The 21117-nt window shown below is 39.2% G+C and overlaps 1 protein-coding gene across 13 annotated transcripts in view; it reads left to right on the forward strand.

Moving 5' to 3' along the window:
- PRRC2C (proline rich coiled-coil 2C) overlaps positions 1–18394 on the forward strand; it is a 97942-nt gene extending 79548 nt beyond the window's left edge. For 4 of the 13 annotated variants that reach the window (XM_032591747.1, XM_032591750.1, XM_032591749.1 and 1 more), the window contains 11 exons: positions 2588–2789; positions 5371–5574; positions 7260–7372; positions 7738–7874; positions 10130–10361; positions 10582–10704; positions 11729–11947; positions 12590–12693; positions 13079–13205; positions 14109–14345; positions 16409–18394. In XM_032591747.1, coding sequence (XP_032447638.1) covers positions 2588–2789; positions 5371–5574; positions 7260–7372; positions 7738–7874; positions 10130–10361; positions 10582–10704; positions 11729–11947; positions 12590–12693; positions 13079–13205; positions 14109–14345; positions 16409–16666 — 1956 coding nt within the window. In that variant the 3' untranslated portion in view covers positions 16667–18394. The other 9 variants (XM_032591748.1, XM_030302825.1, XM_032591751.1 and 6 more) reach the window with 8 other exon arrangements.
- The last annotated feature ends 2723 nt before the right edge of the window (positions 18395–21117 follow it).

Genomic DNA, 21117 nt, shown 5'->3' on the forward strand with positions numbered 1-21117 from the left:
TAAAAATACAGGAGAGCACTTATATTCCGTGTTTGTACTGAGTCCCTGTCAGGGACCATAGTGTTTGGATGCATCAGTTGTGTACAAAACATACCAACTAGCTTGGTGTTGCATGGTTTTTTATCCTAAGTACCAGTAATGGTAAGACTGTTAATTTTCTATCTTTCCTGTAAATCATGTGAATTGAATGAATGCACTGTAATAAGTAGAATATTTTATAATGAGGTAATTACAAGTGATTTTGATTTGATTTTTGTTGGATAATTTTGAATAAGAGGGCAAAAGAGATAATAGACAACACACATTTTTTTAGTATATGTGCTGCCGAAGCGAGCACAACACACATTTTTTTTATATCAAGAAATTTAGGCTTGTTTTTAAAACTCCTTTTGTGTTTATAACTTTGAGCTGTGTCACTGACGCTTTTTTACAGTTGAGAATTTTAAATCAATTTCCACTCACCTTCAGATTAGTCAGGTTTTTTTTAAAAAGCACAGACATGAAATAAAGTGAAGGTTTTTTAAAGTGTGTATGTTTATTCCATTGGTGCTGTTTGTTCAGTTCTGTAATTTGGGCAAGTATAACCTCTATAGCAGGGCCTCCTAATGCTGCATTGGTTGACAGCGAATCTTTGATGGTCTTCAGGAGAGGGGGAGACATGTTGGCCAATGTTCAATTCTAGAAGTTTGAGACTAAAATTTTATGAGGTAACCATTCTGCTTTGTGTCAGCCCCCATCTTTCCCCAGTCCTTCCTCTTTATTACCAGTTCCTACTCAGCCGTTGTTTTTCCACTTGAAGGACTGTCTCAGTCTGTGTTTTATACTGTGTCTTAATGTGTGGTTTTGACTGTATGCTATTCAAGGCTAGTCTAATTTCACATAGGCAAATATATCATCATAAATTCTTTAGGCCAGTTAATTCTTCAGAGAACCTATTCAACACTGCTTTTCACTTAATGTTTTTGACATTCCAAGAAGAAATATACATTTAAAATTCAAATGAATTTAAATTAAATGTCATTAGCTTAAAACTTCTCTAGTTTCTTTACTTTTACTTCTTCTGACATCTCTCTTTAGTTGGGTAATATATGAGTATAGAAAAGTTCTATTACATGGATTTTGTTGACAGTTTTTGTCAAGGGGAAAAATTAGTATTTTTAAGTTGGTATTTCAAAGACCTACAACATCTTAACTATGGCATTAAAAATTGTTACTTGATTTTTTACAGCCGAATTTTATAGATTACTTTTCAGCATTTTTTCTTGGCCCAGTATTTTGACCAGTAGGTCTAAAAACGCCACAATCTGTGTATCTGTTCCTTCCTGTTGAAGATCTACGTCTGTGCCATCCAGTTCACCACATGTAGTTAGTAAGCACTTAAATGGGCTGGTCCAAGTTGAGGTGTGTGCTGTAAGTGTAAAATAGACACCGGATCTGAAATGTTAATATTTTTAAAAATTAAAACATGTCAGTTTTTGTGTTGATGTGTAGTTTTTAATTTACATTGTGGATACATTGGGTTGAATAAAAGATGTTATTGATATTAGTATTACCTCTTTAGTTTTTCAAAATGTAGCTATTAGAAAATTTAAGATTATGGGGCGCCTGGGTGGCTCAGTGGGTTAAGCGGCTGACTTCAGCTCAGGTCATGATCTCGCGGTCCATGAGTTCTAACCCCGTGTTGCGCTCTGGGCTGACAACTCAGAGCCTGGAGCCTGCTTCAGATTCTGTGTCTCCCTCTCTCTGACCTTCCCCTGTTCATGGTCTGTCTCTCCCTGTATCAAAAATAAATACACGTCAGAAAATTTAAGATTATATATATGGCTTGCATTTACATTTCTGTTCAGTAGCACTGGTCTAGGTAGATGAAAATGCAACCTGTTTTTACATTTTAAGAAACTAGGAGACTACAGGTAAAGCCCGTAGTCACAAATTCAAATGGCAGCAGTCAGTATCTGAAATGCTTGTTGAGGTCTGGGTGTAAAACAAGACCTATTTCTACTGCACCCAAGCCTAAAACCTATCTGGTTACTTTGCCTTTTAAAACACTGAACATAAAACAGCCAAACAAAAGGTGCCTGTCATCTGCCATTTGACAACTGCCTTATACAGAAGGAATAGGTATTTATGGAGGGCCTTCAGTGCCTTTCCAACTGGAGTCAGAGCCTTAGGTCAGTCCTAAGGGGCAGGACATTTCTGTTTCTTTATCATCTGGAGGGGTGGGGACTCCTATGGACATGATACAGGAGCTTTGACTTTATATTTCACTGACTTCTTTGCCAAAGCTGTCAACAAGCTCTCTTTAGATACACAATTACAGCCTACTGCCTCCCAGTTAGAGCAAGGGAACAAAGATAAAGGGGAAAGTGAAAGGTTTGAAAGCCTTAGGATTTTAATCTTTTAAATTTTTGCAGTTTTTTTTGAAGGATTATATTTGGAATTTATTTATTTATTTATTTATTTATTTATTTATTTATTTATTTTTTATATTTGGAATTTAAATATATGCACACATGTGTATGTTGGTATGTGTATTCTGCATTCGCTTTTTTTCCCCCTTTAAAAAAAAATGTCCATTTTATTACAGATGGAGTCAGCACGTAAGGCATGGGAGAATTCTCCAAATGTACGGGAAAAGGGGTCTCCAGTAACTTCCACAGCACCTCCAATTGCAAGTGGAGTCAGCAGTAGTGCCAGTGGGCCCAGCCCTGCTAATTACAATTCATTCTCAAGTGCATCAATGCCTCAGATTCCTGTTGCTTCAGTCACTCCCACAACATCACTATCAGGTAGAAGGTTTTATACCTTTCCTTTAAATGTCTTAATTATTTAACATTTCCTATGATCTTTTCCTGTTTACTATCCCCAAAACCTACTATTTTTAAAATATTTAAGACTGCGCAAGGTCTGATCATTAGCTGTTTTGTAAACTCTTCTTGCCCACCCCCATGCCCTCCTGTGTGCTTGCAACAACCCCCCCATAGGTACTAATAAGTAATTGGCGAAAAGATGTTTATCTTTTTCCTCCAAATTTTTCTATAAAATTCACAGTTGGATTTTTAGTTTTTAACCTATATATATAGCTAATAGTCCAATTCAGAAATAACAAAGAATCACACGAGCTGTAGATTTTTGTGATCTGTATCTAATTTGAAGGAATTGTTGGCCTAAATCTATTGTGATGACGTGTATTTTCTGGTGAAGAATTAGGGGTAAAGAATTTCCAGTCTGTTATTTGACGAGATGATATCTAGTGGGTTTTGTTTTTTGTTTCATCTGTTTTTAAGGAGAGTCCATGAACACCCCAGGTTAGAAAGTGTTTTTCTTTCTTAAATTTTTGCTAGTATGTAATCCTTTCATTAAACTATATCTCATTTGGGGACTTTACAGTTCTTAAGTAATTACATTTCTAAAATGCTTGACTCTAGGAAAGTACACCCTTTTACCATATGTATAACCACGTTTCTTATATTGAAAACAAATTTCATTTCAAGCTTTCCCACTATTCTGTAATGTTTTCCAAAGCAACAGAAGCTGCTTTCCAAAAGATATAAAATAATCCAACACATAATTTACTTTCTTTGGTTCTCATTTAGTGATTGCACTACTGCCTTTCAATATTCTGGCATTCTATACCAAAAGAATTGGTCTTTAGAATATACTACAGTTATTTTGGTGTTATCAAAAGTATGAATCAAAAGTATGTATCAAGACAAGCATAGAGATTCAAATCATAGAGTATTCTATTTCTCTTCCCTCTTTAAGACCCTTTCAAGCATTCCCTACCATGAATTTGTAAGACATCTTCATTATACTTAGCATTGTACCCAGTCATTTGGGTGGATAGGAGTTGGGACTGTAAAGCAACCAGGAGGGGAGTGTGGTGGGGAGATTAGGAAATAAAGGGACTGGGAAGGTTCCTACATCTTTCTTTGGACCCAGCTTGAACAACGCAGGGGTTAGGGGCATTGACCCTCCCCTCCCCCGCGCAGTCAAAAAACAAACAAAAACAGACAAAATAAAACCCCAGGATAACCTTTTCCCTAGGTATAACTTTTGACTCCTCCCCTCCCCACCCAAATGAACTACTAATAGCCTACTATTGACCAGAAACCTTACTGATACAAGTAGCTGATTAATACATTGTCTGTTACATGTGTTATATACTGTATTCTTGGCAATAAAGTAAGAGAAAAGAGAATGTTACTAAAAAAAATCATAAGAGAAAATACATTTACAGTACCGTACTGTATTTAATTGCGGGGGGGGGGAGCGCGGGGGGAAGTCTATGTGTAAGCGGAGAGACCGCCCCATACTGTTCAAACCTGTATTGTTCAAAGGTCAAGTGTACTTCTTTCCTCCAGGTCTGGTTCCCCCACACTCTCCTCGATTAAGATAAATTTTTATACTTCCTGCCCAATTATCCTACTGCTAGAAACTCAAGTGGAAGGAAGAACAAACGTACCTTGATCTTGGTCCTCTCTTAGAACATCTTTTGAAGTCTGAAAAGAATGATGATTACATCTCACTTTTTAATCAAATGCCAGTATTGTCATTCCTCCATTGTTACAGTCATTAAAGCTCACTGATCTACAGAACTAATTGATCCCTCAAGATCTTAAGTTTTATAACTCTACTTATTTACTAATAATTTGTCTTTGTTTTTAAGGTATCATCACATAAATGTATTTTGCTGGTATATATACCAGGAGGGAGGGGACTGACTATAACCTTAAGTTTATATGACTTTTAAGAGCACTTGTGATCTCTAAAGGCTCCTTTTACATTAATGATTTTTAAGGTGCAGCACTTTTTTCTTCTATATTCTTAATGTCTATGCCTTGACCTTAGTAGATGTTTGTAAATATTCATAAATGAATGCGGCTTTTAAGATTACCCTTAAGGTATTTTGCTGGAGAGAAGAAAAACTCTAACCTTTTGTTTACGTGACTTTTTAGGAGGAGTTGTGATCTCTTGAGATGTATTTACATCCTTAATTATTCATAAGGTGCAGCATTTCATCCTTCTGTCTTGTTACATTTAGCCTAGCCATAAATGAATGAAGCTCTTGACCTTCCTTTTCTTTATGATGATTAAACACTATTAGTTGGAGACCAAACTGTAACAACCCTGTAGGCCCTTGGCCACCTTATTTTATGAGTAGTATTTTGAAATTGTCTTCTCTTTGTATCTTTTTATTGTATATATTTCCCCAAATTTTATAGTCTTGTTTACATTTGGTGATTGTTACTTAAGTACGTGGGGAACATAAACGTGAATTTGCCAGTTTCCAGCTGGTGCTTGAGTTATTTTACAGTGAACAACAATGGCACTTGAAAATATGCTACTTTCCCCCTCTCCCATGTATAGGAGCTGGTACATACACTACCTCTTCTTTGAGTACAAAATCTACAACCACATCAGACCCTCCTAATATCTGTAAAGTGAAACCCCAGCAGTTACAGACAAGCAGCCTACCTTCTGCAAGTCATTTTTCACAGTTAAGCTGTATGCCTTCCCTTATTGCCCAGCAACAACAGAGTCCACAAGTCTATGTGTCTCAGTCTGCAGCAGGTAAGATTTTTGGGCTTGGGTATAGGGAATTTAGAAAATGAAGGCTTTTTAAAATGCTTATATTTTCTCTTTTTCAAATTAAAAAAAAAAATTTTGAGCTTTATTTATTTTGAGAGAACGTCAGCAGGGTGGGGAGGGGCAGAAAGGGAGGGAGAGACAGAATCCCAAGCAGGCTCCACGCTGTCAGTGCCCGACACAGAGCTCAGTCTCACAAAACACGAGATCATGACCTGAGCTGAAATCAAGAGTCGAACTCTTAGCCAACTGAGCCACCGAGGCACCCCTCGAGTTTAAATATTTTTTTGATCTGCTTTGCAAATTTGTTGCCTCATGGAATTTAATGTTATCTCTCCTTGGTAAGTATTCTGGGACTCTTAGCAGTTCCTTATACATATGTTACAAATATATTAGACAAATTAGTGTCTAATAATTGGCAAAATAACTTCTGCATTAGATGTTATTCCAGTCAAGTTATAAAAGTTTGTGATCTGAAACTTGACAAATTGATAATAAAATTTGTGGGGAAGAGTAAACTAAGATTAGCAAAGAAGAAAAAAATAAATGAACACAGTCTATTTCTTGCCTTTCTATTCAAAGAAAGGCATTTTCTGTGTGGAAGATATAAAGATTGATTTCTTTAAGGGTCACAGGTATTATTAATAGTTTCTTAATTCATTGCTGGTGAGTGTATAAATTGAACCTAATTCTTTTAGAAAAGTATCTCAGAATATTCTATGTGTATGTACTTAACTGTAGTGAGAGTTTTCACACTTAGGAACCTTATATAAATAAATTTCTCTATTAATAAGAGATACATGTATGAGAGTTTTTATTGATTGCAATATTGTTTATAATGATGACAAATTAAAAACAATATGGGAACTTCTCCAAAACATACTATTATATAAAAACAGCAAATCACAAAATAGTTTATATAATATATAGAAATTTGTTAAGAATCTATACCAAATTCTTTCAGTTATTAAACATCACTTCCTTTGAACTATTAAATTCCTTAATTAGATATAAAATTAGAGTAGGTTTGCCAGTAAGCAGGTAGGTTCATTTTCACTTTTAGTAGATCAGGTCAGATTTTACTAGTTTATACCCCATTGGCAGTATATGAATATCTGTTTTCCTATATCATCACAGGTACAGTTGACCCCTTGAACGATGCAAGGGTTGGGATGCTGACGCCCTACACAGTCAGAAATCCACATACAAGTTTTAGCCCCTCCCCCCCACATGTAACTACAAATAGCCTACTATTGATCAGAAGCCTTACTGATAAACAGTTGATTAACACATACTTTTGTATATCATATGTATTATATGCTGTATTCTTACAATAAAGTAAACTAGAGAAAAAGCGTTACTAAGAAAATTGTAAGGAGAGGAAAAATGTATTTACAGTACTATATGGAATTATTCGAAAAAAATCTGCATGGTTCAAACCCATGTTTTTCAAGGGTCAACTGTACTAGAGGTTTGTTGTTTTAATTTGCATATACCTGTCTGCCAGAAGTTTTGCATCTTTCTACATATCTAGTTTTTCCTTGGCTGTAGTAATTTTCAGAAGGCTCATTTAATTTGAAATCTGCTTCAAGATTTAGTTTTTAGTTACTATTTGGAAAATTCTGAAGTTCAGACACTCACTACTGCTTGTTTTTCCTGATGGTCTGTAGCTCAAATCCCTGCATTCTATATGGACACGAGTCATTTATTCAACACCCAACATGCACGCTTGGCCCCGCCATCCTTGGCTCAGCAACAAGGCTTCCAGCCAGGTCTTTCTCAGGTAAATACCACAGACATTTGTTTCTTGGCATGCTAATGGTGTAATGATTACCTTGGGCTACAAATAACAGCCTCTTTGAAGTTAAAATCTTCTGTTGACAACATAGGACAATCCACGATTACTTTGATATGTACTGGCCAAATTTTCACACTTTTCCCAAATTTGCCAAACCTTAGTGATTAACAGTGTAGAAAAAGTAACGTATTGAAAGGAAAATTTAGATGTTTACATTTGGTTTCGTTTGAAAAGGGAGCTGATATGCATGGCATTGTTCTTTTATTCTTTTCATATCTCAAATTTTTATTTTCCCAAGTGTTGTGATTTGTGTATATGGTGCTCACGTATTGTTTTTTATTGCATTGCAGCCAGCCTCAGTTCAGCAGATTCCGATCCCTATTTACGCGCCACTGCAAGGGCAGCATCAGGCCCAGCTGGGTCTCGGTGCTGGACCTGCCGTTTCCCAGACTCAGGAGCTGTTCACTTCCTCACTTCAGCCGTACAGGTACATGCTTTTGTGACCGCTGGGCCTTCTTGCCATATCCCTACTGCTCCTTCCTCCCCCCTTCTCCGCCCCCCACCCCCCCAGCTAGGATGACCCTGTTATAAAAGTACGTTAAATGATTATATGTCATGAGACTCAGCCTCTGGTAATTTCAGTCAAGACTTTACCTAACAAAATGAGACCTCAAACCTTCTTGAAGATGAGGATAACAACAATCCCAGAACAATTAGAAATCACAGAAAATAGCTGCTAACAGACCTGAAAAGGCTCCCTGCCATCTTGCTGCAACAACTAGAAATCTATGCCTGCTGTGGGGTGTGAGCCGAGACCTGGCAGGTGACAGGAGTATGTAAGGGGTCAGGGTTTAGGATGGGGTGTGATTAAAGAGAGAAGAGCAGAGTGTCAAAGAACAGAAGCGGTGGTGAGAATGGTGACAAATATAGAAGAAACTGTTTTTTTGATCAAGGAAATCTTTTGATTGGTATGAGTTGCTCGAAACATTGTTGAAAAGTTTGCGGCTACTTTCCAGCTGTGCAAAAAAGAGTTCGGTGATGAGCGATGTCATCCTTAGCCGTGGGAGTTGGAGTAGCTGTGCACTGACGGTCTGTGTCTTGATCCCCATCTTAACGACTGTCTTGGAAGATGTACTTCTTAAGACCAGGACTGTTCAATAGAAATATGATGTACGCTGTGTATGTGATTGTGGCTAATGACAACCATATTAGAAGGCACAGGTTAGCCTTTGAAAGCAGTTGTTTGTATTCCTACATCATTCTGCTACTTCTTGCTCTCAACCTAATCAGCATAATGTTTATTAATATGGAATCCCTGAATTAACTTCTGCCATGACAGGGCAGTTTATAACAGTATGCTTACGTTTTCCCATTTTGTATTTGAAACATAGACCTTCTAAAGATTGGTCGTGACTCCAGGCTAGCATTCCTGCTTAATGGCTTTTGTTTCTGCCACATATGTCAGCTTTAACAAAGCGTAATATTATTTATGGGTAATATTGTCTTTAACCCACTACTTTGATCTAGTTACTTTTTATCTTAGCATTTTTAAAAATATAGCTTGAAGGCCCCTATCCGAGAAGTAAGAGGGTAGTCTGAAGTTAGATTTCAGCAGTGTATTTTTTTTTTAACCATTCGAATATGCAATACAGTATTATTAACTATAGTTACACAAAATTGGAAGCAGGCTCCAGGCCCTGAACCATCAACACAGAGTCCAATGCAGGACTCGAACTCAGAAACCGCAAGATCATGACCTGAACCAAAATGGGATGTCTAACTGACTGAGCCGCCCAGACACACCCCTCTCCTGCCATGACTTACTTTATAAGTCAGCAGTTTGCAGCCTTTGGCCATAATACTGTGTTGGGCATTTTAAAGTTGCTGAGAGGAGTGCCTGAGTGGCTCAGTCGGTTAAGCGCCCGACTCTTGATGTCAGCTCAGGTCTTGATCTCACGGTTTGTGGGATCAAGCCCCGAGTTGGGCTCTGTGCTGAGCGCAGAGCCTGCTTGGGATTCTCTTTCCCTGTCTCTCTTGCCCTTCCCCTGCTCATGCACACACATGCTCTCTCAAACATTAAACAATAAAGCTGCTGAGACAGTAGATCTTAAAAGTTCTCGTCAGAAGAAAGAAGTGTTTTTGTAACTATGTGCATGTATGGTGACAGATGTTAAATAGACTTGTTGTGGTGATCATTTCATAATCCAAATACTGAATCATAATGTAATACACCTGAAACTAATACAATGTTATATGACCACTATACCGCAATAAAAATAAACCAAAACTTTGTGGGTAATCCTGAACAACTACTCTGCTGCATCCCATAGAAGTGTGGAGATCTTTTATAAGAAACATATATATAAGGGGAAGTAGTGAAATATAAATAATAAAAGTCAGCTATTAGTGCTATCAATCTGAAAAGGATGTCCATACCAAAGAGAAAACCAGATCTGGTTAAGAGCTTGCTATTGAACACATGACAAGAGAATCATTCTCATTGTTCAAGAGGAGAAAAATCTTACTAGTTTCTCAGGAAGAGCAAGCCTTTTCCTAGAACTTTGTTGTGTACAGGGCTCTAAATCATGACACAAGTGCCTTAGACACAATCTGCATTCTCTCTTTTCTTAATTGTGCTAATGAGAGTGCTTGGTCATTTGGGATACCCATTCTTAAGACCCCCAGATTCCAAAATAGAATTCACTCGCTAACACAAGTCTTTTCTCTTCAATACCTATGTAGGTCTCAGCCAGCCTTTATGCAAAGCAGTCTGTCACAACCATCTGTGGTCCTTTCTGGTACTGCCATCCATAACTTTCCAGCTGTGCAACACCAGGAACTTGCAAAGGCACAATCAGGTCTTGCCTTTCAACAAACCTCAAATACGCAACCTATTCCTATCTTGTATGAACATCAGCTGGGTCAGGCATCAGGACTAGGAGGTTCCCAGCTGATTGATACACATCTTCTCCAGGTAAGATGAACTAGGATCCTACATTGTCATTGTATTCCTATGCAACAGGTTACTTAAAGAAACTGGTTTTAAAGAAAAAATGTTAAAGGACTTAATGGCGGGGGAAAGCTCTTTTTACCTAATACTAAAATTCTTAAAAATTGCTTTCAAGTTACACACTTGATGTCTGAATTGGAAATTTTTCAATCTTACTGCTGTTTTCCTACAAAATTTCTCCTAGGCTAGAGCAAATCTTACCCAGGCTTCAAATCTTTATTCTGGACAAGTACAACCGCCTGGTCAGACAAATTTTTATAACACTGCCCAGTCACCAAGTGCTCTCCAGCAGGTAAACTATGGCATGGTAAATTTCCTCAATTTTCTTCATTATTTTATTACTTTTACTGCTTTTGTTGTTGCTTGGCAGTTTTTAAATAGAACCAGGATAGGGGAGATGGTACGATAGTTGTCAGACTTTTCTCTGAGGTTTCCTAGAATTCCATGGGGTCACTGGAAGTAGACCCTGCTCGGTCCCACAACACCCTTTCCTTGGCCACATGAAAGTCAGTTCAGCTGTTTGCCTGTTTGTTTTAAAAGAGTTTCCATGTACTCATTATTGTAACAAAGGATACCATGAATATAAAAGTTCGAAAACCATTTTCAGGATATACAGTTACATAAAAGCGTGAGAGGTGCTTTAACCATTTATGCTAGAGGCGAAGGAAGGCTCTAAAGAACATCACCCTGGTTAATGGCATACTTAGAACAGTGTGGCAGAGTATGACAGTGTAAATGACAGACATGTACTGTCTCTTAGCAATGTCACAAAACTAATCTTTAAAAGTTCGTAGAGGACTGAAGGAGAGAGGCAGACCATTAGTTATTTTCTTATTACTAATTTTGGTGGCTCTTTGGAGGGTAGAAATTCATAAATATATTTATTACCTTATTGACATTCAAGTTAAATACCATTTATATGAAAACTGAAAGGTTATGTTTCTTATTGTCAAAGGTCATTTTGACCAGACCTGAAAACAATATAGAAATGTCTATTTGGGAAGTGGTAAGAACACTGCTTTCTTAGGTTATACCCCATGATTTTATTGTATTATGTGGTTGTTAGACATGTACCATGGATTAATTCAAAGATAGTCCTAATTATTTTGGTTATATCGTCTGTACTACTAATCTGTCTTAATGTTGCACCTTTAATAAAAGAATGGAGATAGCAGTAAGCAAAAGATTATATGTGAGACACATTAACAGATTGACGTAGTCTGTTTAAAATGTTATTCAAAAGTTTATGAAGGGTTGTATATGTAGTTGTAGGGATGTACATACAGTAGGTATAAGTAAATTGCTGCAGTTACTGTTTGCTTATTTTCTAGGTTACGGTACCTTTACCAGCATCTCAGCTTTCGTTGCCTAATTTTGGATCTACGGGGCAGCCTTTAATTGCTCTGCCTCAGACTCTTCAGCCCCCATTACAGCATACCACCCCGCAAGCCCAGGCCCAGAGCCTGAGTCGTCCTGCACAAGTAAGCCAGCCTTTTAGAGGACTAATCCCTGCTGGAACACAGCATAGCATGATCGCAACCACGGGAAAAGTAAGTGAAGAGAAACCGACAGTTTCTTTAAGAATTTAAGGCCATGTGTTTAGATGTATGCATCTGTGTAGTTTATAAAAATAAATAAAATGCATCGGTTTTTACCACCTTCCAGGAAGTCTCAAACCCCAGGATACTTTTTTAACGTTTATTTATTTATTTTGAGAGATCAGGAGAGAGCATGAGTGGGGGAGGTGCAGGGGGAGAGGAAAAAGGAAAGAGAATCCCAAGCAGGCTCTGTGCTGTCAGTGCAGAGCCCAACACGAGGCTCAATCCCACAAACTGAGATCGTGACCTGAGCTGAGGTCGGATGCTTAACCGACTGAGCCACCCAGGGGCCCCTCAAACCCCAATATACTTTTAAACATCTATTTACTTTTAATGTGTTTGGCTTCCTCTGGTTTTTGCCTAATAACAATTCACAAGTTTTGTGGAAGAATTGGGTTTACACAATCTCTTAAGACTTTCCATCCATAAATTTGGCCTTGATCATTCCATGGTATTTGCAACTTAATTATAGCATTTGTGTGCTGAAGGTTTTTGACCGTTCCTGGATTAAGTCTTCGTATATACAACACTTAACACAGCATTCAGCTTACGGGATTCCAGAAATGCTGAGTTTATCCTATGCTTTTTTTTCAGATGTCTGAAATGGAACTGAAAGCCTTTGGAAGTGGCATTGATATAAAACCAGGCACACCTCCGATCAGCGGTAGAAGTACCACACCAACATCTAGTCCCTTCCGGTAAAATGGGCATTTGGATTTTCAGATGCTTAAGCACGATTTGTTTGTTAGATCTTACTTACTTTGTCGCCAGGTCTGTGGTAAGCACAAGACATTCCGATAGTTGTATCTGAGATGTTAAGCTATTAAATTCTTAAGAATGTGTTTGCTATACTGTATTTTTAAGTTTTTTTTTTTTTTAAATACAGGGCATATCTAGCTAGTTTTCTTTCTCACCTCTGCCCCCTCCAGTGTCTCTCCACTGCCATAATATTTGGTAACTCACCGTGGTAAATTTTCATCAGCTACCACACAGGAAGAATCTACCAAGAGCAACGTCTCTAAAAGTCTGACAGCATTGTTTATTTGGCACTACTGTACTGACCAGTGATGGCTTTTTTCCAAGGGCTACTTCCACAAGTCCGAACAGCCAGTCCGGCAAAATGAACAGCATTGTCTATCAGAAGCAGTTCCAGTCAGCCCCTGCCACTGTGAGAATGACACAACCATTTCCTACACAGTTTGCACCCCAGGTGGGCAGATACGAGTGAGAAATGAGTATTATTTCCTTGCAGATGAGTGCTAATCTGGCTAATTCTCTGATTTCATAATCTTGCCATATTGTAACTAGTTTAGAAACAGAGTTTTTAATGAGAAACAGCTTCTTATTTAACAGTAAATTTGTGACCTGTGTTCTCTGCAATTTTTAGCTAGATACAGGTAGTATCCGTAGAGTTCTAAAGCAGACGAGAAGTAGTCAAAAGATTCCCCACACAGCTCTGATCACTTATTTTAGTCCTGTTTCTTTTATCTTTTTTTGAAGAAGTTGACTTTTCAGAGAAGGGTCCCAGTGCTTAAAGTTTTCAAGGTTTAAAGATTTTTTGTTGTTGTGTTGTTGTTGTTGTTTTTTAAGATAACTATGTGTAGTTGAGGTAAAATTTCCAAAAGATGTTCTAATATATGTGTAAAAACGTTGGCTTCTCTTCCCTTTGCTGATCGTATGGAAAGACTAAAATTGATAGTAACTCTCACAAACTAGCGTTTGTTCCTGAAAAAACACTTTATTTGTTGAATTGGTATCATTTTTATTTATCTTCAGATTATGTTTGGTATAAGTGTGTGCCTTTTCTGCAATTATATCTTTTTAAAAAATATCCTAATTAATAGCTTTTCTATCTCCCCTTCAGAATTTGTAGCTGAATGAAATGCTAGAGTCCACTGAAGTGCCATAGCATGCTTTGCCTAATTTTTCTGTTAGATTCTCCAAGCATGGCCTGTTTGTTCTTGGTCCTGTAATAGAATGGCACAAATCCATACACTTCCTTTCACTGGCAGAATGGGCACAGATTTACTCTGAGATAAGCCAACCTTGGTCTAGTTGGCAGAATTTTTTTTTTTAACAGTTCAATGTTGTATGTTTTGTTTTTTTCACTCAGATTCTCTCTCAGCCTAACCTGGTCCCTCCATTGGTAAGAGCCCCACATACTAACACCTTCCCAGCGCCTGTTCAGAGGCCACCAATGGCACTGGCCAGTCAGATGCCTCCTCCGCTGACCACAGGCCTCATGAGCCATGCTCGTTTGCCACATGTAGCCAGGGGTCCTTGTGGATCACTATCTGGAGTCAGAGGTAATCAGGCCCAGGCTGCGTTGAAGGCTGAACAAGACATGAAGGTTAGTACAGTGTTAACAGCCAACAGAGCAAGAATCTGTCTCTGAACCATGTCTTAAGATGCCTCTGGACCGTAACCACATACCCAGGCATTCATTGTCTTAGCAGACTTAACCGAGCTAACTGCTTTTATTCACTCCTGGTTTTTTTTTTTCCTTTTTTTTCCTCCCTATTCCCCCCACTTTTTCGTTTTTTTTTTTTTTTTTAATTTTTTTATTATTATTATTATTTTTTTTTTTTTTTGCAACTTTAGTTAGCAAACAAGTTGACATTTTAAACTCTGGCAAAATGAATTACTTTAAAAATACATATTTGAGGGAGATCTGAGTTTAGCTGCTACCATTTTTTGGAAGAGCAAAAAAGCGATACGGATTATTATAGGCTTCCCCATTTTCTTTTTTTTTCCCCCCTTTGGTTTTCTTTTTTATCCTTTCCCCCTCCCCAAACTTAAGATATAAATCATGGTTATGTGAAAACTCTGGAGTGGGTAAGAGATTTTTACCTATCTTGATTTTTCTTCCTTCATGAGTCATCCATGTACGGTTTTCTTCTCAAGCTGTTTCCATGCCCGTTTTTTTGCCCGCCACCTGAGTTGGCACGTCCCACAGCAGATGGTGCAGCTGTAGATGAAGGACTGGGAGAAGCACTTTGGGATCCTTCACGATAAAAGGCACTGATAACGTGATGTTTGCTGATGCAGAAGAGTGCCTTTAGGAGTCTGTGTGGGGACAGATTTTCTAGCGTAAACTGTACCTGTCTGCCTGTACAGCCAGCGGAGTCCATTGATTTCTGTATTTACTTAGACTTGACTTTAGAGGTCTTAGTAATTCTGCCTATTTTGTCACTACGTGTGTGTGTGTGTTTATCATGTCAGACTAGAACAAAGAAACGTTTACTGCTTTCAAATAGGGCAGTGTCCAAAGTAATGCTCTACTCTGAATTAGAAACATGTTCATGATCAGTCGCTTAGAAAATTTGGTTGACTGGCTGGTTTCTTTCTGCATTAATATCCCTCATTTCTCATCCTGAGTAATCAAATTTAAAGACTACTCTGCGGTGAAACTCTTGTTAAATATTATCTACTTGTATTACGGCTGTGTGCCCAGGGATTTCCATCTGTTCATAACTATTAAATATACTTGTATATTTAATACAAGTGTAGAAATCTTTGGAAACTATTTGGCCATGGTTTCCACTTGTGCTTCTGTCTCCTTGGCACTTGATTTTCATATAATGCCCATGTTGGAAATGACAGTAGAGCTTATAACGGGGAGGGGGGGGGGTAAAAATTTCTTGAATTGCTTTAGATCTTTGGATAGTACAGGTTTCCTATAGAACACGAAGGGCTTTTTTGTTGTATGCAAGAGATACAGAAACTTAAATTTTATTTGTGTACACTACAGTGGTATAATTTACAGAGTGACTGACGTAAGTATATTCTCCGGGGCACGTAGCCATTAAAAGTAGGAGATTATTTTACCAGCTCAGGATGTGGTAGGAGCTATCAGAACTTAGTGATCAAGTGAAGTTGTAGTTACTAATTTCTGACGCTCTTCCCCTGCAGAAGAGAGCTGTGGGAAGAGGACTCAGCCACAAGACATTTGGTCCTAGGTGTTGGTAATGCCACAATATAAGTGCTTCCTTTTCGTTTTATTGTAGACCACATATTGATAACTAGAAGTTTTAAGTGTTACATATATATGTTTTCAAATTTGCAAGCAGCTTCCCTAAACAGAATTTGATATCAATAAGTTTTGTTCCGGAAAAGATACAGAGCAACAGCAATTTCTATCTTCTTATCTTATAAGAGGGCAAACTTTGAAAAGGTGGTGGGAGGTGGTCCTGTTTCCAAATGCTTAAAAAAAAAAAATCACATGGAATGATTACAAAGATAGGAAGAAATCTATCAGTTAAAAGCTGAAAGATCATTGAGGTGCTTTTGGTTTTGGGCCAGACCAGCGAGGGGAAGACTGATTTGTGGTCGGTACGAGAGTGTGAACTGAGACTGATGGATGGGCTTTGGTGGCGCTGCAGCATTTTCAGTTGTTGTTTCTTATTTTTTAAGGCAAAGCAGAGAGCAGAGGTTCTTCAGTCCACGCAACGGTTCTTCTCTGAACAACAACAGAGCAAACAGATAGGAGGCAAAGCCCAGAAAGTGGACAGTGATTCCAGTAAACCTCCTGAAACACTGGCCGACCCACCTGGTGTCTGTCAGGAAAAAGTAGAAGAAAAGCCACCCCCTGCACCCACCATAGCCACCAAACCTGTTAGAACTGGACCAATCAAGCCTCAGGCGATCAAAACAGAAGAAACAAAATCTTAAAGGCTATGGTTTATTGCCGGGGCCGGGGGCCGGGGGCCAGGGGAGGGGAGCGGGGAAAGAGGGAGAACTGAGTCGGATAATGCCAGCAGCCAAAGGGGTAAAATGGTCTGTGACATTATCCTGTCCAGAGCTTGGAGGTACACAGGGGACACAGGAGCAATTCACACTGACACACAGCTGCTGCACCAGTAAAGTGAGGCTTTGCCGGCTCGCACCTGCTATGTGGTGCACACTCGGTTGACCGCCGTGCATCTTCGGTCAGAATCTATGTACAGATATGCACACGCATCCCGTGAGTGCACAGAATTTAGAACTGCAATCCTTACGGTTAGATGAAACACCAGAAGTAGAGGAAAATAACCTGCAGAGGAACAGCTGATGCCGAACAGCAGTGATTCCAGCTAATGTGTCAGGTGTGGTCTCTTTGCTCCCTGTGTGCTTTGGGTATGGTTGTAGCATTTGTGGGCTTGGTGGTCAAGAACTGAAGGTAACTGGTGCTGGATAGAGGAGCCTTATTTTTTATTATGGCAGCTTGCTATTTTTGTAACCTTGTGATTGAGTTGAACACAATCAAAGTACAGTAACTGATCTCCCCTTCTTCCTGGATGAGTGAGTAGATGATGAAATGTTGACGTCCACACCCTTGGACGTCCCCAAGAGGGCAGGGTTTGGCTAACCGCTTCTGTTTGAAATGATGCTGTTTTGGTTGTGGCCCGAAGCTTTGAAGTGCTACTTGGCGTCTCCTTTCTTCCACGGAGTTCTTACCGTTCAAACACGACAGATTGGGTAAAATACTAGTTAGATTGAGTCTGGCTTGCCTCCACTCCATCATTTTTGTATGAATCCAATGGGGTTTGTTGGGTTTTGGTGGGGTTTTTTTTTGTTTTTTTTTTTTTAACGGTTTTTTAGCTCATGTTCATCAAGAGCAGTGAATACCTAGAACCGTGCCCTTAATGACAGGAAATCCTGTCTGAGAAGGTGCATTTCTTTACCAGAGCTGTGTTGTACCACCCTTTGGGCCCTCTGCTGGAAAAGTAGAATCAAGTCTCAAATAATGCCTTTTTAAATTGTATCCTCTAGTATTCTAGATGTAGGACAGTACTGTATCATACCTCTGTGAATGTAAAATACCTTGTACCTGCTTTATGATACGTAACAGTGACCGTGCTTTCTCAGAGCTGTTTTTAATGACGTTATTCTAGAATGTTTTCTTTCCAGATGATGATTGAGAAGCTAATAAAAAAAAAAAAAAATGGTGCCAGGTACCACAACAGTAACAGAACTTTGCTGTTTTCTGGGGTTTGTTTTTTTACCTGTTTTTTTTCTTTTTTATTAATGGAGCGTGCTGGATGTGTCTATAATCTTGTGCAGATGACCGCAGAACCTGGAAAGGCTGTTGCTGCTATTGATGCATAACATACTGCTATTGGTCTTTTTATATAAATAAATAAATAAATATATATATATATATACATACATATACATATATATATATATAAATAATTTGAATTTTTGGAAACCTTAGCTGTGCTGTCAACTTTGGAAAAACTACCCCAGTCGTACCGTGTTGGGTTGGCATTGTACAGAAATTAACAGCCATATTGGTCTAGAAATGTTAAACACAATTTTTTCCATTTGTACAGGGGTAACGCGCTGTATTAAATGTGTAAGGTCTTATCTACATGGGTTTGATTACAGAAACTAATAAAGTATTCTCTAAATAATGAATCTTGGAACTTCTGATCCATTCCCCAAATTTGGAGCAAGAAGGTATGTCATGTACCAAAAATAGTGATCAAGGGTACATTGCACCCGAGGAAGAGATTCTCATCCAAAGACTTGATTTGGCTTTTTTAAGAACTATAAAGCTTATTCAGTCAAAGTAGATGTTGTCATGGAAGATATTAGCCGTGGCCTCTGTTGCCAGGGTAGCCATACTCCTTTTGAAAACAAGTCTGCCCAGGAGGAGAGAGATCTTTGTGCATGGTGTGAAGTGCCGAACGTAGCAAAATAGTTTCACTGTTCTTCTGGGCAGAAATTGAACGACCCAAAATAGATCTCGGTACTTAAAACGTTTGCATTTTTCATATTTTTCCTAGCACACTGATAGTCGTCGTCACCCACACAAGCAGCCTGTAAGAGATTTGTTTTATCATTTACTCCTTTTGTAATGTGAAGTGCTGAGGGATTTTAATTGTCTACAATCCCTTATCCAGAACACATGGCTTCCAGACCCAGCCTTCGGAAAACTAGTAATCCAGTCACTGATGACCTGTGTGCCGTCTTTACTCCTGGCTGCTGTGATTCTTAATCACTTAGAACACCCAAGTACTGTGAAGCCAAGCTTTCTGTGTAAGGTTTTCTTTCTCAAAGTGTGTTCTGAATTGGTGCAACGGGTAAGGCTAGGATCACAGACTGGTACCAAGAGAGCTGGAGTCACCACTTCACCTGTTTGCCTTCTTACCAAGTCACCTCGATGGCCTTTGTTTTTCATATTCTGACCCTTCAGTTCGATCCTGGTAAATGGTAGAACTTCAGAGTGACTGAACTATGTAGTTTGTACTCTGCATTTGTAAGCAACCAGGTACGTTCTGCTCAGCTGGTTGTGCGAATTTGAAACCACAAACACCTTGGGCCCTTTGCCGGGTAGGATCATACAGTGTTAAAAATGGGAACGAAAGCGTGTCCAGTGAAAGTAAGGTATTTATGTAAATGATCTCCACAGTTTGGCCATACAGTTCTTGTTTCTGGCTCTTCTGACGTGTGACTAGATTACCCAGAAGATGTTACAGTCAGTCATCGGTAGTGGCTTTGGTCACGTAACCCTTTGAACATTCTCTGCCCTTTGAACTGTTCTGGTAAGGAGGAACAGGGCGTTTTTGTCCTTAGTCATAAATTGTGCATTATGATGGGAGAGTAAGTGGGGGAGGCGGGTTGGGGAACGAGAGGAGGGTGTAGTTTGAAAAGGCGTTAAATCTACTTATTTTCACAATACAAATTACAGGAAGTGAAGTTCCAGCATACTCTTGGCTGGAAGATGGGATCCGAATCCACATATACCTTGGGTTAAACAAAGCTGAGAGGACTGTCAGGACTGAGTGCGTCGGGTTTGTCCTCTAACAGGGCTTCCTCTGCTGCCACAGCTTGTTGGCATCTTCAGTATCTCCACATGCCCTTTCCAGTCTCTTCTACCCGTAACCTGCAGCTACAGCGAGCCACAGTTGACCTGTTTGTGGAAAGCATCTTAATTGGATTATATTTTAAGTGATTAAGAAATTTCAGCCATAAAACAATCTGCTTGTGAAACGAACTAGAAAAGAGCTGGACAGTGATGCCTTCCTGTTAAACTGGCCGTCCAGGCATTCGCACATTGCCAAAGGGGATCATTTGCTGGTCCCTTTTCCTCCTTTTGTGTGCTGGTCTTCACTCACACCCTCAGGCGTAGGGCCGAGTCTGCTCTTGGTGCTCAAAGTAGCGGCTCTGTTTCGTTTTCCTGAAGTAATTCAGAAGACTGTGACAACAGGCTCCAGGCCAAGAGTGCTATTGATTTTCAGCCTTTCTTGGGGCACAGTGGGCTGGCAGGTCGTGTTCCTACTACGACAGAAATGAAGCTTATTTCTGTGGTGGGGGAGCATGACCTGGTGTCACTTGGATTCTTAAGTAGAAGCCTTCAGATCTGGGGTGCCTGGCTGGCTCAGTCAGTAGAGCATGCGACTCAGTCTCAGGGTTGGGAGTTGAAGCCCCGTGTTGGGTGTAGAGATTACTTTAAAAAAAAAAAAAAAAAAAAAAAACAACTCCAGAAAACTGGACTGATGGGCTAGTCAACATGGGAGATCAGAAATTATGGATACCTTAATTCCTCGACCTTACGTGTGCACTGATTTTCCAAGCAATCTTTTGGTGAAGTCCTATGCCATTTCTTTGAGATGCCTGCTGGAGTCTTTTACACAGGGTAAGCACAGAATTCCTTTGAGTTTTTACAGACACTTCCCCTCAGTTTTCTGGTTTACCCTACACCTAATTTGACAAGAATTTTTCAGAGTGAAATTGGTAGAATTCAACTAATCTGGACTTAACAGCCTACTAGCTGTGGGCATCGGTCAGTTTGGTATCTAGCGAGTGGTCAGAATGTGCTTAAGACTGGCTAATGTACTCCATCTTCCAATGTAAGATTTTTTTTTTTTTTAAGTTTATTTTGAGAGGGCAATCGGGGGGAGAGGCAGAGAGGGAGAGAAAGAGAATCCCAAGCAGGCTCCACGGTGTCAGCACACAGCCCGACACGGGGCTCGATCTCACAAACAGATCATGACCTGAGCTGAGATCAAGAGCTGGACACTCAACCGACTGCACCACCCACGTGCCCCCGAACTGTTTTTAAAAACACATTTCCCTCAACAGGGGAATAAGGTACCACAGGAGAAGAAAATTTCACCTGAACTAGAGAGTTTAAG

Source organism: Lynx canadensis, chromosome F1, assembly GCF_007474595.2.
Source record: "Lynx canadensis isolate LIC74 chromosome F1, mLynCan4.pri.v2, whole genome shotgun sequence".
NCBI lineage: Eukaryota > Metazoa > Chordata > Mammalia > Carnivora > Felidae > Lynx > Lynx canadensis.